We start from the raw sequence: 18,170 nt of genomic DNA, 5'->3' as shown, positions 1-18,170 counted from the left end.
ATTTACTGAAACAATGTCTGATTCACCCGGCGCATAATGCGACATTTTAGCAAACCACCGAGACAAAGTTGATGCGTCAAAGGAGCACCAGTTTTCATTGCTTTACGGCGCCTTTTATCGAAAAACACGATTGAGTCTACATTTTATATTCATGAGACAGTTTTCTGAGATTAAATATGTATGCAGAGTAAACCATCCAGCGTGATCACCCTAACTTATTCGGTTATTGGTGGATCGATTGAAACATTTTTCCTTTAAATATGGTTCAAAGAGATGATTACGCTATATTCATTTTCAATCGAATTTTAACGAAATTTTCAACCACTTCTGTTTCTTATAAAGGAATTTATAATAACGTCTTCATGTTTATCGTCTAGTTGATATTCAAATGGATGATCCATGTACTATGAAATATTCTTTTTTTATATAATTGAAAGAAACAGTAAAGAAAGAATATATTAATATATTTTAAGTAACTATTCATATCACCTTTAGCTATGCATAATAATGATTGAACAATCGGTTTTCTATCGACGTTTTTATCATCATGTTTCCTACACAATGAAATCACTATTATCAATTTTTCGTTTTCCACACGCGTACATAATTACTCGAATTTAATTATATACGTCCATCAAGATTGCTAAAATATCACACCCAACGGTAAAATAAAATATGGAACATCGAACGTTCGCCGAGCTGTCTACTTTCACCAAAAAATTGCATCTCTGGCAAATCCCCTCTACTTTTTACAGCACACTCGAGGGTAACGCCTATCGAGGTCTATTTCGTTTTTTTTTCGTATTTTGACCCAAAGCGCATTCAACACGTCGGATATCCCCTTGAAGAAGTTTTTTCAACAAGGCATGCGAACGTTTACTATAATTTAGTATAAAAAGGAAATTTAATAAACTGTACCGTAAAAAAGTTTAATATTTGCGAAACTAAAAATAAAAATTGATTTAAAATTTACATTGATGAAATAATTTTTGTGAAAATTCGTTGACTTTACTTGACGCCATGAATTAATATCACTCACCTGTTCGACCCACAAGTTCGTCGTCATGATCTGATTCTTTAAGTTCTGTAACAAACCAATACTACATTAATTTATTAATTCCTTAGACTATTGAAATATTAAGATTCCTTAGACTATTAAAATATTAAAACTGATATATTTTCGGATTACAAGGTAATTGTATAGTTCAAAAAGTAAAAAATTAATATTTTTATATAACGTTATACGTAGACTGAATTATGATAAAAGCGAGTAGAAAATAGACAAAACAGTAAAAATATTTAAAAATGTAAAAGAAAAGTATTGTTTGTCTACTTTAAACCTATTCAATTTATTCAGAAAGAAAATTTATATACCACTCCAATGTATTCCAATTCAGATATAAAACTTGTTATTTTGGAATTGTTTTTTCCTCGTAATATTAATTTTAAAGGTTTAATTATTTAACGAGAGTTTTCCTATTACTTTTTGTCATTCCAAGTAATAGCAAAATTAGAAAAAAGCATTTCTGTCAGGGTACTGTAAACTAGTCCTTTTAAAAATTAAACAAAAAATTCAAGTAATTCAGTCCAGTTCTATACAAATTATTGCGATTTAAAAGGACTTCGAATATTTTTTGCCGGGAGCTGTATAAAGATATATAAATCTCACACTCCATTTCTTCCGCATTGTGCATGATCGCGAGGCAATTCATACGTCGTATTTTTCAGTTGTCGATCATTTCCAATTTATATTACTTTCCTATTACTAGGATATTGACGGGATGCTGTGTATATATATACACAGCATATATATATAATACACACAGTCAATATCCCAGTATTTTTTCCCGCTAAAATATTGCACACGCGCATTATTGAATGCTTCCGATATTCGATCTGATATTAGAATCGATGTCTAATAAAAGCTCAAGGAGCGAGAATATGAAATCCTTGCTTATTGGTGTACTGTACATACATACAGATGCCGTAAATATCGATTTCTCTATATTGCAATTCTCGAATAAACCCGACTGAACGGTCAATTACGGATTTATAAAATTTCTCTCCCTCGATCGGACTATACCAAAAGTAGGCTTTCGTACAAACGAAATTGTTGTTTCTTTCGTTTTTGTTTCGATTATTTCGTTGGCAGAGAGCAATTCACATACTACAGGGATCGAAAGTTTGAACCGAAGTCTAGATTCTAGACCGCACTTCGTTCGTGAATTATTCATTCTTTGGATCGGCGTTCGCGAAACATTTGGGAGCGGCTAATTTAAATCCAGTGCCGCGCAAGTTTTAATGAGTTTGGTATTCGTTCTTTCTGAAGAAGAACGAAACTGTGTGACAGCTGTGAAATGTAAATGCCTCAAAGGTATTCAAGTACCAAGAAAAATAAAGATGGAATTCAATGTGCCGAACTTCTTGATTAACTTTAGACTTTCGCTGTATTAATATCGTCGCCAAGTATTATTCTTCCCATGAACGTTTACAAACAGTACTACGATTAACCGTTCTACAATAAATATTGTTTCATCAAATTCTGTAACAACGGATTATATTTCGTACAAAAAAAATGCGGAAAGTGCAGTTCGTAATAGACCCAAGACAATTGTATTTGAAATAAAAATGGAAATGATCTATTTGAAATAGTCCATTTCATATCGTTATTTTTATTACTGTTATTTCAAAATAAAAATAATATCGATCCTTTCGAAATAATAAATTAAAATTTTGAAATGAAAACTTCATTTCCATTTCATTTTCATTTCAAATATAACAAAAGAAGTAATTCTCGAAATAACCGAAAAAATTATTTTATATGATTTCCAATAAAATAACATGTTATGTGAAATAATAATTCGAATAAAACCATTTCAAAAGTAATTACAGTCATAAAAATAATTGTGAAATAAAATAGCATATTATTGAAAATAATATTTTAAATAATGTAATTAATAATCTTATTATTATTTTAAATTGCGTCTACCCAATTTTTCCATAAATGCATAAAATCCGCAGTCTAATAATGAGAGAGTAGGTTTGAGATTTGTAGATTTTACCTTCCTTTTCAAATCAAAATACTAAAATTATTTTAAGTGAAAATAATATAATTTGATAGTTTTTTCTAGGTGATCTTCATATTTGTATTTGTAGAGTTCTTTTTTTGTGTGTGAAACTTTCATGTCTACTAGTTCCTCTACACAGTGTTTGAAGAGCTGTAGTGATGAAGGTGAACAGCTGAGCCAGATGGATAAATACATCTTGTCAACTTCACAGCTGAGACCAGGCATCAACCTTCTTAATTAAATATGTTCCAGCGATATTAAACCAAGCACATCTGTTCGTTACAAGTGTTCCTGACGTTTCGAAGGGAAGCAGCGAGACATGGACAAATACAGTCAAATTGAAATGGCAAACCATACGATTGTTTCATTAACTCTTCTACTGTTAAGTGACATATAACGATTAGTTTGCAGCGTTGAAAAGCATGGAAGCATACTTCCGCAATTAACATTTTCATTTCCGCAACTTCCGCAGTTCATTTTCTCGCATATGTATAATTAATTTAACTTTAAATAATTACGTTTCTACATGTTCCTGGCGGATGAAGTTTACATTAAAAATTAAAATATGTAAGTCTGATTTTCATTTTTCTATTTAATTTGGGCGTATGTCTCGAGGATATTTTAGTTTATTAATAAAAATATCGATGTATATATATATATAAATAATGATTATAAATAATATATATATATATATATATATATATATATATATATATATATATGTTTCAACATTGTTGTTTCAACATATAATAGTATTCTCAATAATTGTCAGAAATTCAGTTATATTGTGAAACAAGTATTAAAACGATTATTTAATTAAACACTATCTCTGTTCATCATTCTATTTGTTATTGTTCATCTAAAAGATTCTATATTTTTATATTAGGAATCATAGGAAATACATATCAGTAATAATGTAAAAGTTACTTTGTGTCTACAATTATTCACATCACTTTACATATAAGAAGACTTTGCTGTTCATTAGTAATTCAGTGATATTAACTAAACTACGTTAGTTCGTAAGACTCGGTTAATTGTGTAGGACGTGCACTATTCTCTCGACGTATTCCCTTCGTTGCGTCGTTCACCGAATACCATTTCTATTGGAGCGTAATACGATTATCGGCGCTATGTGTCGTGCTTAAAATAGTTCCGCGATTTTGATCGATCTCACGAATCTCATTGTCGCCAATTGCTCGACGAGGCTTAACGACCTATGATTGATCGACTGGTCTCAGTTATTTGGAGATTATCATTCCATTCTGAAGGTTAATCGTATTTGCACGACAATGCAACAAACTTTTCATGAAGAGACTGTTGTAAAATTACGCCACTACATATATGTATATATTACTAATAAATAATAATACAGTTCAATGAATCTTTTAAAAAATCCACAGATATTTGTTATTATTATAGTTATCATATAGATAATTAAGCGTTATTATACAGATTCAGAATAAATGTTGAAAACACAAATTTCAATCATTTCTTTAATAAAAGTAAAATATATAATATTCCATAAGGTCCAGGATAATATCACATTTACGACTTATCGATTTTTACAAATGGAAATAATTAAACACCGTCCATGATAATATACGAAATGACAAAAATTAATTGTCCATAAATAAACTCATTCATTCATTATTTATGAAAGAATTTTTTTCTAGATACAGAGCAAATGGAGACTTGTTTTCCTTCGTTACAACTGTGTTTGTATTTTTCATCGCTGGTACTATTTTCTATATGACATACAGATGATACGTTTGTACACATTACGACGTATTTATTTAAAAATATTCATAAAAAGAAAATATGACGCAAAATAAGCTTGCATCAATCACAAGAAATAGGAATCGCGCGAAAATTTATATTTCTCCTCTAACAATTGTAATAAACCAAGATTGGTACATTGATATTCTAATATTCTTTTAATACTTTGACTGCCACATAAACCGTATCTGTTTACTCAGATTTGAAAATTAATTCTTATGCGAATCTATTATAATTTCCCAATTTGATTAAGGTTCACAAAACGTAAGAACGTTGAAAAGCAGTTGATATTATACGCCTTCACTTATCAATCTTAATTTGATTAAATAAAATTCATCAGTTTCACGAAATTTTTAAGACTGTTAGCGCGGCTGCCAAAGTGTTAATGCATCTACTATTTCATATTGCACCTATTAATGTGTGCTATAAATGTATAAATTCTGCTGACTAAATATGGATTACGATACACCGAGTGTTACACACAAGGGATCCAGAAAGATACTGTTGGATTCATTTCTTACCTGCTTAACACCTCAATTTTATGGGCGTAACCCACGTCACCGCAGATCGCAAAAACTTTATGACGCAATTTTATAGTTTCTCCTTTATGGTCACGTTCACAAGACGTCTTTCTTTCACTGCGCAGATTTATTTATTTATGTCACGTTGCACGGTTATATCTTGTCAAAAAGTTAGCCAAAATACAGTTTTCGAACTATATGGCAACAAAACGCTGTTACGGTACATATGAAAGGGTTAGAATCCTAGTGGCGTAAGTCAGATTTTCGAAAATGTTTACTTACTCTATGGCGGCCATATACTTAAGATCATATGAAAAACGGTATAACTTTGTTAAATTAACATTGAATTTTTTTTAGATGACAGAATTACTAGCCTATTAGACAGTAACTATAATACTATTTTTGCTATTACGTTGCTGTTACTTTTTTAAATACCTTGTAGTAAATGACGATTTATCGTTTAGTCTTGTATCTTCATTTTATCAAAAAATGTAAACATACCTTTAGATAGTAACGAAGAAGGCAGTTCTAAAGATACAAAGTTTTTATAAGTTAAAGTTTCTAAATTTCCTGTATGAGGGGCAAGTAGAGATATGAAACTTCTGAAAATGCTACTTTTCACGATTTAAAACGAATCAGCCAGACCATAAATATCTCTGGTAGATACATGCGTTGCTAAAGTAGATTCTGGCAACGCGTCTGACCATTCCTCATCGTTTCTACTTGATACAAGTAGATTGCGTCATTGATGCATTTATGCTAGACATTCACGTGCATTTTCAAAATTGAGTTTCATCGAAAACGAAGGATTGTGCAACAAAATTTCATCCAGTATTCTCAACTTAGTTCATTGTTTTATTTTCGCCTCTCTTGACAGTTGCGTAATAGATCCTTTTGAAGAGTCCAATTACTTTATCGTGACTTGTCCGATGCTAAATGTCTCCCACGAAAAATTTTCTTTACAATATATTACCTAAACTCGATTCTTTTCTTGTAAGTTATCAATATGTTAGATTTTGTATGTTTTGGAATGGAATATGTGTTTTTATTGTAATGTTATAATCATTTTTTCAAGAATAATATTTGTGTTCAGAAATGAGGATTGAAGATTTCTACGTGGGTAAAAGATTAGTAGAAAATAGATCAGTTAAATATAAAATATGGCTTAAAATTCGTCAAAAATATAATACACACTAAGACATGACTAGAATGTATTGACCAAGAATAAGAAAAATCCTAAATACATAAAAATCGAGCACTTTCCGAATAACGTGCCGATTAACTCATTCTCCTATGGTTTTTTATCAAATCTACGTTATTTTCATTGTCTTTATTGTGAACAATTTCCTTTGTTTGTTTATCTTTTCGTTAGATCATAACGAACCAAATTTGATAAAGTAATTAGAATTTTATTTCGGTTAAAGAGGAATAATAATATTCATGTGTTATAAATTTTAGTTGAGAATCTTTGTAACAAGGTTAACAGGATATTGCAGAGCCAGTGGTTAAACTTAAACCACGGTTTTGCTGTGCTCACTAACACAAGTTCGAAACTTACAGTTCTCGACATATACTTGTATCCGTTTCTCTATCAAGAAATGAGTTTGATCTGTTAAGGTATTACTCACAGCGTTGTCAGATGTTGTAGCCAATCAATATAAGAAGTAACAATAACATTTAGAAATTGTTAAGTTCAGTAAAGCCCCAACTTCTGCATATTTTAAAAGAAAATCTTTTGGTTGGAACAAATTTAGCCAACTTCTATAATTGTGCATTCGGATACTTAATCAACGTTCGTTGCAAATAAAGATATTGTTATAAACTACATCAACGAAATTTGTTTCTCCATTAGAAATAGATCTTTTTATCACATTTATAAAGAAATTTTCTAATGTTTTTCAAGAATTTTGCTATAAATAAATAAATACGAACAGGACGTTTCTAAGGTAAAGATTTCGAGAAGATATTACCTCGTTTGACATCGCGTGAAAAACCGTGTAACCATATAAAACATAGTTCATCGATTTGATTGTAAACAACATGGGCGAGTTACAATGTCCGGTTGTTCCACCGATTATTTATCGTTGAGGTCTAGGAAAAACGGAAAGTATTTAAAGCGCGTTAATCTACGAACAATGCCGGAATATCGGAGAACGGCGATTTATCGGCGGCGCCATTTGGACGCCGCATCAAAAGTCTATTACTCGTGGACACCGGCAACGGCACCAGGAGAGTGCAATGAACCCGCCGCTTTTGCATCCTGATCCGCGTTTTATTGAGAACCGGCTGCCGAATAATTACGAGAAAACTGCGACCGTATTGATCTGACCTAGCTTCTTCTACATCTGACATGAATTTACTGGTCTCCGTCGAATAAAAATACAATAAAGTTTCGAATGTTTGAAATAACTGAGAGATAGGGGTAGACGAAGAAAGAAACCGGGAAAGATTTGGGTCAAATGGTGTGAGAAAATTCTTCTTTTTGTTCTTCACCTACTTCAGTTCGCGATGTCGTTCTGTACGGATGGCGTTCTACACATTTTCGCAAGTCACATTCTTCAGGAAATTCTTTAAACACGGTTTTGTTGCAATGCATTTGGATACGCTTCGTATTGGTACGCTCGACACGTTCATATCTTCTTTTACGTGACATGCTTGTGACACGACTGACATAATAGGCTCCTATAAAAGTATGTATGCGACATAATTTCGTTTCTATAGGTATAGCCGATTTTAAGGTATACGTGTACGTTGCTATAGCCGAATTTACGTTTACATTTTATGCCGTTCTGTTTTACACTTTAGTTGAAGCCTTCGGTTTACAACACAGAAGTAGACAATGTTAAGATACTCCTGCTGCATATTGAAGAGGTTTGCCAGGAAACTCGAAGAGCCACCTAACCGAGACCCGGCGATTTCGAATGGACGAGGAGACTCGTGATGAGACATTCAGATACACCCCTGCGATTCGATAAAATTTCATTAGCGCAGTCAAACACTAGGATAGTTGTACCGGTTGTGAAGGAGTTTGGAGAAAAGAAGAAAATACGAAGAATGAAAGATACAAGAAAGACATAAAAGAACAACGCAAGAAAAATTTAAACGTTATCTTTAACACATATCATTGTGTGTTGTAATATAAGTAAAATATAGGAAAGCGAAATTTTTTAAAAATTGTGCTGCATTTTAACCGCTTATATTCTTTCTTATTACAAGTTTGTGATATTACATTTTTGAGGTGGCTAGAACAAGCAGCCACAAACGGTGAAATCTGAGTATTTTACTATTTTTATACTGTAATAATTCTTTATTCATTTCATTATCGTATTGAAAGTTACATATCAGAACTAAAGGTATTAAATAATTTGTTAAAACTTCTTATATGATAGAAGATATTAAGAATGTTGGCGTTTAAATTTATATAAATCCTTAACGTAACGAGAGGTGTAGTTTAATGTAACGTCGAGTAGTAACTATGTACTTTGCGGATACTTTTATATAGTGTGATTTACAACATACACGAGTTAAACATATTAGTTTTGACATAGCAGATGCAAGCCATATTTTTAGCTGACATCAAGTTACTAGGTTGGTGCGAAACTAGTCGCCGATTTTGAACGACAACTTTGAAATGCTATAACTCAGCTCAAACTTCGTTTTACTAACCGCGAGCGTATATCCTTAAAAAATTATTATTCGAATCGGTTTAACTTTTCCTTGGGGTTTCTATTTCTTTTTACTTTCCCGTGTATATCCCAATGGATTTTGTCGAGAAAAGTCCATAAATCGAAGTTCTGAATCTAGGAATGTAATTAAAATAAGACCTAAATTCATTTGTTAACAAGTTATGCGCGTCCAAAGTTGACGAATTTCCAGAGTTCTTAACAGTTTAGCGCGCTATATTGATGCATATTCAGTCCACAGACGTAGTTTTAACCTTGTTAACCTTTTAAAGTAGTTCTAACATTGGCATAACCTTGACACAACCCTTAAGGAAAAGTTTAGCCCTTTTATCAATAAAATCCATTGGAATGTACACTGGAAAGTCATAAAAATAGAAACCCGTAAGGAAAAGTTTAGCCATTCGAACAATTTTACAATCCCTGTCCGAATAATTTGTTCGCATAAAAATAATAATTTGTTACGAATAATGAACAATTGTTGTTCAAATAAAATATTCGACTAAAAAGAATTAATTCGAATAGTTATTTTAGATGAATATTTATTCGAAATAATTCAAATAATGGTCAACTGTAGTTCAACGAGCATTGTGTAAAAGGTTGCAAAACAATCGACACTAAATATTTTTATCAAATCCCTACAAAAACAAGATTTTTTTTTAAATTGCGAGGCCGATGTTAATTTATATGTAGTGATTGATACAAATCAATCGAAATATATATCAATTCTTTAATATAAAAAATATGAAACATAAACAATTCGGACCATATAGAGTTAACTACCAAGAGCTTTCGCCGTCAGACTGTTGTCTATTTTCGTGTACCATTTTTGTTTCTGCTTTAGCAAGGTTCGTGTACATCGGTAACCGTGTTATGTTCGAATTATACAGTGTATCCATAAGTATCCTGCGCGATTATGAATGTATGTATGCGAGTTCGTAACGGTGGATATTACACACTATATTGTGGTGTTGCGAGAACAAGGGACTCGTAGAATTGCTACTTTGACTACCACGACGTGTCTTATTACAGGAAAATGATGGTAGTCCCGCAACAACGTAACCGGTACGTTATGGAATTTGCAAAACCAGTGTTGCTCCATTTGAACATCTGTTCCATTACAAAACATCAAGTTACAAAAAAATAGCGTGAAATGGACAAGTCATTGAAAACAGTGGTTGATGGATAATGATTCAAAGGAAATCAAGTATTATTATTTGTCACCTAGCGGCAAAAATGACACAAATTATAGGATAACCTAATTTTCATAATCGCGGAGGATATTTGAGGACACCGGATATAATGATTCAAATCTAAGTCTATTCTTTCTCTAAATTTTTGAAGAAGAAAGACGCATTTTAGATATCAATAGGTACAAATAAATATTACGGCAGCAAATAATCTAAGTTACGTGGAAAAGAGATATTTCATAAAATTATTTATTGTCTCTTATAGAGTGGAAATTACTACTATTTTATTGCTGTGATTTTGGTTTAACAAAAAAAATGATTAAAAATTGAATAGGGCAAGAATATACACCGTGCCCAATTTAAGGTCTAAGATCTAAGGTCACTGTAAATTCAAATAAATGAGATTGTGATCCTTTGACATTTACAGTTTCTGCTTAGAAATATCCTAAAACAATACAGCATAGCGTTATACTTAATCCTTTTTTATATTTTATAACATCAATATGTCTAAAAATTCTTATATATTTCGAAATGTATTCTTCAAATTTTTAATACAGTTTCAATCATTACATTTTTCAAAAATTTATTTGGAAAGTAACTCAAGACATTTGGTCGCACATAGAAAAAATTATACTGTTTTAAAATGTATATATAAATAATAAGTAAATATGTACTTATATAAATATTGTGGATAAATACGTGTATAAATATGCAAATATTCTTTGTAAAAATCTTTGAACAAAACGTTGCAAAATTTATGTCTTCCCGTTACATGATTAATCACACGCGTATTAATTCTTGTATAAGTGATACTACCAATTAAATGGAGACTAAGTTTTCGTAATTGGCCATTTGACGCAAACGTGTCTGATTTGTTACCAACTCGAACTGATTTATGCTGTTACATCGATTACACGGACTGACTCGGAAACTCCGTCATGTTTCCCTTGTAATATACCACCTGGACCACATCGCACACAATTACACAATTGACAATAGAATTTCTACACTATCATGACCGTTTGATTTGCCTAACCTGAACATTGTTAATTAATTCTGCGGTCGCGACGTGTCCTCAAGTTTTGAAACGTATCTGCGGACATCGCGATGTTTAGGAATTGATTAGTGACCAACTATATACACTTTCCTGTTGAAATTGGGGTGAAATATGGCACTGCTTAGACAGTTTCATACTATGGGAATTCATTGTCAAACTAAGGATGGTCACTGCCAATTGAATTTGGAAGTGCACTTAAACTATCTTAGGTTGAAGTAATTGATTCAAACTTCCATCTACGAGGTCAAACTTCACTTGGAATGAGACTATGAATATTAAGAACAAAATTATTACCGGCATCTAACACGTTTGCAATTGAATTTTGATAGAATTTCGACTCTTTAACTAGTGCAACGATTTTGGCACAATAGATCCCAAATAAAAATAACCGATTTCAATGAAATTTTCAATACGCATACAAGTTATCGAAATCTACAAGACACGTTTTTTTTCAATTTTCGTTCCAAGTTCAGAGGAAAAAGTTAAGAAAACGAGAGTCTTCCAGTTTCTTATTATTATTTCAAGTAATAGTAAAATTTAGTCATTATACAGCAAATTAGTCTCATTAACATTAAACAAATTTAAGTCATTTAGTCCAGTTGAAAAAGATTATTGCGTTTGAATTCACCATTGAATTCCCTTTCATTCGAAAATTTTACGTAACGAATATATTAAATTTATTTCTTATTTATGAATAACCAACAACTTAAATAACGTTATTCGCGAGTAACAAACATTTAAACTTATTCCTTATTCTGTATAACATTTGCCCAATATTGTTAGATTGTGCGTAAGACCTTCTCCTTTCTATTTTTAACATCGTGAAAAGGCGTCCCGTACGCGAGAATTTACATAGTCGCTCCCAAATCGATGTAAATTGCAGCGTGCATCGTTGCATTATCGTATTAGTCACTATTTAGTAAAGATGCAAATCATTAATCTGTCGCGTTCAAAAAGCGACTGCAAATTCGCAGTTGTGGGGAGAGTATGTAACTATTACAGTTGATAAACGTGCAAAAGCGGTAAATAGCAGTTGGCCTCCTCGTTCTTTGGACCATCACTCCCCCCGTACGAAATTTGATGCATTGCTTGCTATAGGGGAAAGAAATACGAGCTCCGGAAATCCAAAGAGGCCTCGGTGCCGAGAGAACACTTTTCATGTGAGTGGATTTTTCCGGATTGTTCTCAACCGGTTTAACTTTTTTAACGACCAACTTTTATTCTTAACCTCGGACCATTGTCCAAGCATAATCAGTCTTAAATTGGTTATGCTTGAAGTTCAACTGAAATTTGATTCGACTCGATAGGAGTGTAACAAAAAGTGGATTCAATTTCGAATTGGCACTGTTGCAGCATATGAGACTTCTATAAAATTTGTATAAAATTCCTATGAAATTTAAAATGCAGTTAAAGTAATTGTTGCAATTAGACTGCGAATCTTTATGCAGTTGTCTTATTTACACGTTTATAACAAACATTGATATACATATTTATATGATAATTAATAATATATAATTATGAATATATTATATATTATATTAAAATATAACATTAATGTGTATATTAATGTTTATTATAAACGTGTAAATAAGATAAATGCAACAACTAATTGCAACAATTACTTTAACTAATATACTACTTAACTAATATATTGCTATATTATACATATAGTAATATACAATGGAGAATTTTTTAGTTGGTAAATTGAATTTGTTTCGCATTCTAGTTTTTATAAAATGATCCATGAAGACAACGATTTATCTAATTATTACACTACGCATGTTTATGCAAAATAACACTTTTTTCCCTTATTTGCAAGAAACTGGAGTGAAATTGAAAATGATTTGCTTTCTTAGTAGATTTATTAGAATAAAAATAGTGCAACAATATTTTCAAATTGTTTTAATTTTTTTACTGTTTTATATATCTTCTGTTCATTTTTGCTACAAATGCATAAAATCTGCAGTTTACTAACAATAAGAAGAAAAGTATAATATAATAAGTAAATAAAAGAAGACTTTTGCAATGTCGAATAAATCGAAATAAAAATCTTGTTGTTGTATACATATACACATCTTGTAATTTAAAATTCAACTCTTTAAAGTCTTCAGAATTATCGAATTGTTCATAATTTAATAATATTTTAAAATTACGATTAAGAATTACAATTAAAATTATAATTAAAAGTTATGAAATTATTACCTACACAAAATCCTAAATGTTATGAATACTACGTAAAATAAAATAAAAGTTCATGTGTTAATAAAATTCCGTTTCTGTAATTCATCGTGGTATAATGTCAGTGCGATAATATTATTAAAGTGTTAGTATGTGTCATTTTCTATCTGTAGATGATACACTTCTTCAGCGATTCTAGAACAATTAACTGTTAAGTATACAGAAAACAACAGCACGAATAAATCAATAACCTAATAGGTATAATAATTGCACTTCAGTACTTTATAATGTCATTATGTGTTTGTACAGTATTCATCACTGATAAATAGATATTGGAGACATTAACTTATAGAACACACAACCAGTCGTTAACGATATCGGTTGTACATTCATCCCTCAATTTATGCCGTGCTTTTTATATGCGGCTATGTTTTCGCTCGCAAGTAATACCTCTATGCACGCATCACTTTGTAATCCCAATCTCATTTCCCGCGATCAGAATATACGTCTTTTTGTGGTATTTACTGAAATTATCATACAGATGCCACGGAAAACAGGTTACCTAATTATCCTCTGCACCAGCGATGACACCAACACGTTTTATGTACAGTACAAAGAATTTATACGTGCAAGCGAGATAGAAAAAGACATTTTTTGCGAAAATAATTCCATGCATTCTTTTCGGGAGTTACTAAAATTTTTTTTGTTTTGTGTTACATATACATATTCAATGTTGTACATATATTGCAGCTGCCGTTATTCTGCATTTCAACGCTTATGATGTTATAACTTTAGAATAACTTGGAATTTATAATGTTTTTATAACACATAGATATAACGCATACCTACGTCTCGAGATAGAAAAATAGTTTTATATGCAAATGTAATTTTTCATATTCTTCCAAGGTCATTCGTATTTCTTTACCTCGAATCATTAGAAAAGTATTGTTACATACAGTCAGTATAAAAAGTATTCCTACACTGAATCTCAGGTTTTCGACAAATTGTCCATACTTGCCTTAATAACGTTTAGAAAACGTGCAAACGTTTTATTTTTATTTTTTAATTTCCGATTGATGTGTGTAGATTTTTGTGACTGATCAGCCATTTCCATAAGTTTCATGCGCGTTGATGACAGCGAGATGACAGTAATTTCTCCCTAATTCACGTTCAGATTGCGCAGAAAAATGGACAATTTGGGAAGAGGAGATACGATTATTCAAGCCTTGCGTCTATAGTTGTTGACAATCGGTAACACTAAAAACGAGCCGCAAGGTTCGAATAATCGCATCTCCTCTTGCCAAATTGTCCATTTTGTACGCAATCTGAGCGCGAATTAGCGAGAAATTACTAAACTTGCGTACATATTTGGTTATATTTAACACTTTGACTGCCATATCGACAACCTTAAAAATTATATGAATTCAATAAATAAATGAAATTAATTCAATAAATGAAATTAAAATTTAAAACTTAGACTGTACGATATTAATTACTTTTTCAATCTTATCACGTTTTAGGAACTCTAATAAGATTAGGATAAAAATTGTTTTTCAATGCTGAAAACAAATAATTTCATCACCCACGTATGAGTAAAGCAGCAATCGAAGTAAGCTGTTATGAATTTTCCATGATCGTTCTCGAATTATTCCAAAAACTAGTAATTCTCTTAATCCGCATGTAAAGGATTTACCAGTTTTTATATCGAACTGTATAATTTTCAAATTAGATTCGCAGCTTCGCATCGGTATGGAAGGAAATTCCGCTGATGATACTTTAAAGAGGATAGCTTATCCGAGATCCTAAAGAACCATTTGCGTTATCAACTTGTACGTCGCTGATTCTTATTAATACAAAATGAAAACTTCTTGCACTATTCTAAGATGAGAAAACAAAAGTTACCAACAGAGTCGTGTTAATTCAATTACTAGTAATTCAATTTCGCAATTTAATTACATCGTATCACAGTTTAACTATGTCGTAAATCAATTACATAATTCAAACGTTTCCGTTAATTCGAATACAATGTAATTAAATTACAGTTTCTCCAATTACAGCACAGAATTTTAAAGAAGTGAGATACATTTTTAGGTTTTTCTTTCGTATACTCATTTTTTGTCCCTTTTTCGTATTTTCATCTCTATTATTACCTATTAATTTATTATTATTCAATTCTTAATTTTAATTCAATTACATCCTAATTCATAATTAATGTAATTCAATTAGTTAGCATTTTGTAATTGTACTCCAATTGTAATTACGAAATACGTTGTAATTTTATTGAATTGAGATCTGACTTACGAATTATATTGTGATCGAATTACTGTGCAATTATAATTCCTTGAGTAATTTATTATTCTGCAGAACTCTGGTTACCAAAAGAAACTAAGAATGTAAAAATTTAATAAGTTATCGCCCAAGCATTTATTCCTAACATAAAGCATCGACAGTGGCGAGTGGTATGTACGAAGTTCAATTTCGTGTCGAACGAAAACCGGAACACAGAAAACATATCGATGCAATTTAACCGGTTCAGTGAAACATGCGGCATAACTGCGCTGCATAAATTGGCAATACAGATGTTCCATATGCGAATAAATTTTACACGTGTATCATCTACTATGGCTAAAATAATATATAAACACTTAACAACGTCGAAAGGCATACACGGATATAGTGTATTTCATTTTCTACATCCGCCATTTTATAGAACTAGCAGGATTGTCGGGAGCGTCCTTCATCTTTATACTATCAGATCCGTATTCTTTTACGACTATTCGTTTTCAAGTTTAATGGATGAAGATAACCATGAAATTCGAAACATGACATTCATTTTATGAAATATTTGGAAAAATTTCTTCCAAAATTGAATTTGTGTACTCCATTTGCCAACCTTATTTATTAATATTCGATGAACCACTGAAAATTTTATTCTAGATATTTATTAACATAGGACGAAGTAGTAAATATTTATTTTTCAATTCTTCTAAATTATTTGCAAGTGGGATAAAGTTATGCAACATGTTAAGGGTAAAAATAATAGACAATTTTTGATAATCCAACAATTTAATTTAACCAAGGATGACAATTTTGCTCTACTATAATAACCAAGAATGTTAATTTTGCTTCACTGAGTTCATAGTTACTTTTGTTTAAATTATCTCATTCATGTAAATCGCATTGCATCTCATGCATGTAAATAAACGAGAAACTAGCGAGTTCAAGAAAGTTCTGATCTCGTGACATTTACGTATGACGTTTAGCGAATCAGAAATTTGTTTATTTAAGAAATACATTTATAACTTGAAATTATGAAATACAACTTTTCTCGTAGCAACATTTTCGAGAGGAATGACATTGAAAATCGATTTCTTTTATGAGATTTGCTAAAATTGAACTGATAGGGCGTCATTTAAAAGTTCCAGTTAATTCGGAACGTTAATCTGAAATTTGAATACGCAGCCTCGAAGTCGGATTAAACGTTAATTAATCCGACTTGCTAGCTTAATCTTCGAATTGACGAGACAGTTATATCATTTCTCTAACACTAGGGTCAGCAAGCATTGAAAGTAACTAATTTATATTTCCTTTAAGAATAAAACAGCAAGACAACATTTATTTCATTACATAATTTTTAAATGATAATATTTTGTGTTATGACAAGTATACTTGTCAAAAGCAGCTAACTGATTAAGGATCAAAAATGTTCGTAATAATTTTCGTCAAGTACTAAATATTATGCAACAAATAGTACTACAATATTAAATAATTATAATTTGTAGTTAAATTAATAAGTCGGTTCACTGTCCAAAGCTTGATCATGTTTCTCTTACGAAACTTCTTTTATTAAATTTCCTAAAGTAGCTTGTTTCTATAGAACTACAGTAAATTCTCCCTAATTGACGCTCAGATTATACACGAAAGTGAATAATTTGGAAAGAGGAGAGAGCTTTGCGGCTTGTACTTATAGTTACTGATTGTCAACTATTATAAAAACGAGCCACAAAGCTGGAATAACCGTATCTCCTCTTCCCTAATTGTCCATTTTTATTTCCAAGCTGAGCGTGTCAATAAGGGAGAATTTACTGTATAATTAAACATATTTTAAAAATATGTCTTCCATAAATGTACTTGTTTATAAAATACCAAAACATTTCTTCCTAGAAAGTTGCCATAGAAATCGGCATTTAAACGGAAAATACAAATTGGAAGGGAATTCTATAGGAAGCGAAAGATAACTGTTTATTTTGGTCCTCAACATGTAGGATTTCCTACGAATTTCAAGTAATCCTGCACGAAGAGTGTCACGAGTTAGAGAGAAATCCGTGGAGGCTTATCCATTCACAAGAAAGCGGTTATAAACCATGAAATTACTAATGTTCTGCAAAAACCTCGGAGACCAACGTGATTAGTCCTTGTGGATTTAGGATATATCCTGCGACAGTTCCGCCTAGGGGATTTCGAAACCATGTCAACATGATTACGGCCGAGTACGGGTTCGTGACAAACAATTATCGCATTCAATTGCTTCGGTACATGAGCTAACCCTTGTGTAACGGATGCAGTCAATTGGATTTAATTGCCGTCGGAAAATTCGAACATCGATGCACAAAAATTATACTGAGATGGGGAAGACAGTGCGATTATTTATCCAAAAATTACTAATAAAATAATCTCCAAATTTCACATTCTTAACAATG

At 31.4% G+C, this 18,170-nt stretch overlaps 1 protein-coding gene across 2 annotated transcripts in view; it reads right to left on the bottom strand.

Annotated features, from left to right (window-relative positions):
* Nucleotides 1–18,170, bottom strand: part of nAChRalpha4 (nicotinic acetylcholine receptor alpha4) — a 297,477-nt gene that overhangs the window by 181,740 nt on the left and 97,567 nt on the right. For both annotated transcript variants that reach the window (XM_033478915.2, XM_033478916.2), the window contains exon 3: nt 1,040–1,084. In XM_033478915.2, the coding sequence (XP_033334806.1) occupies nt 1,040–1,084 (45 nt within the window). The remainder of the gene's footprint in view (nt 1–1,039; nt 1,085–18,170) is intronic.

Source organism: Megalopta genalis, chromosome 2 (genome assembly GCF_051020955.1).
Source record: "Megalopta genalis isolate 19385.01 chromosome 2, iyMegGena1_principal, whole genome shotgun sequence".
Classification (NCBI taxonomy): domain Eukaryota; kingdom Metazoa; phylum Arthropoda; class Insecta; order Hymenoptera; family Halictidae; genus Megalopta; species Megalopta genalis.
Note: the sequence above shows the minus strand (reverse complement) of the source record. Positions and strands in the feature narration are given on the sequence as shown.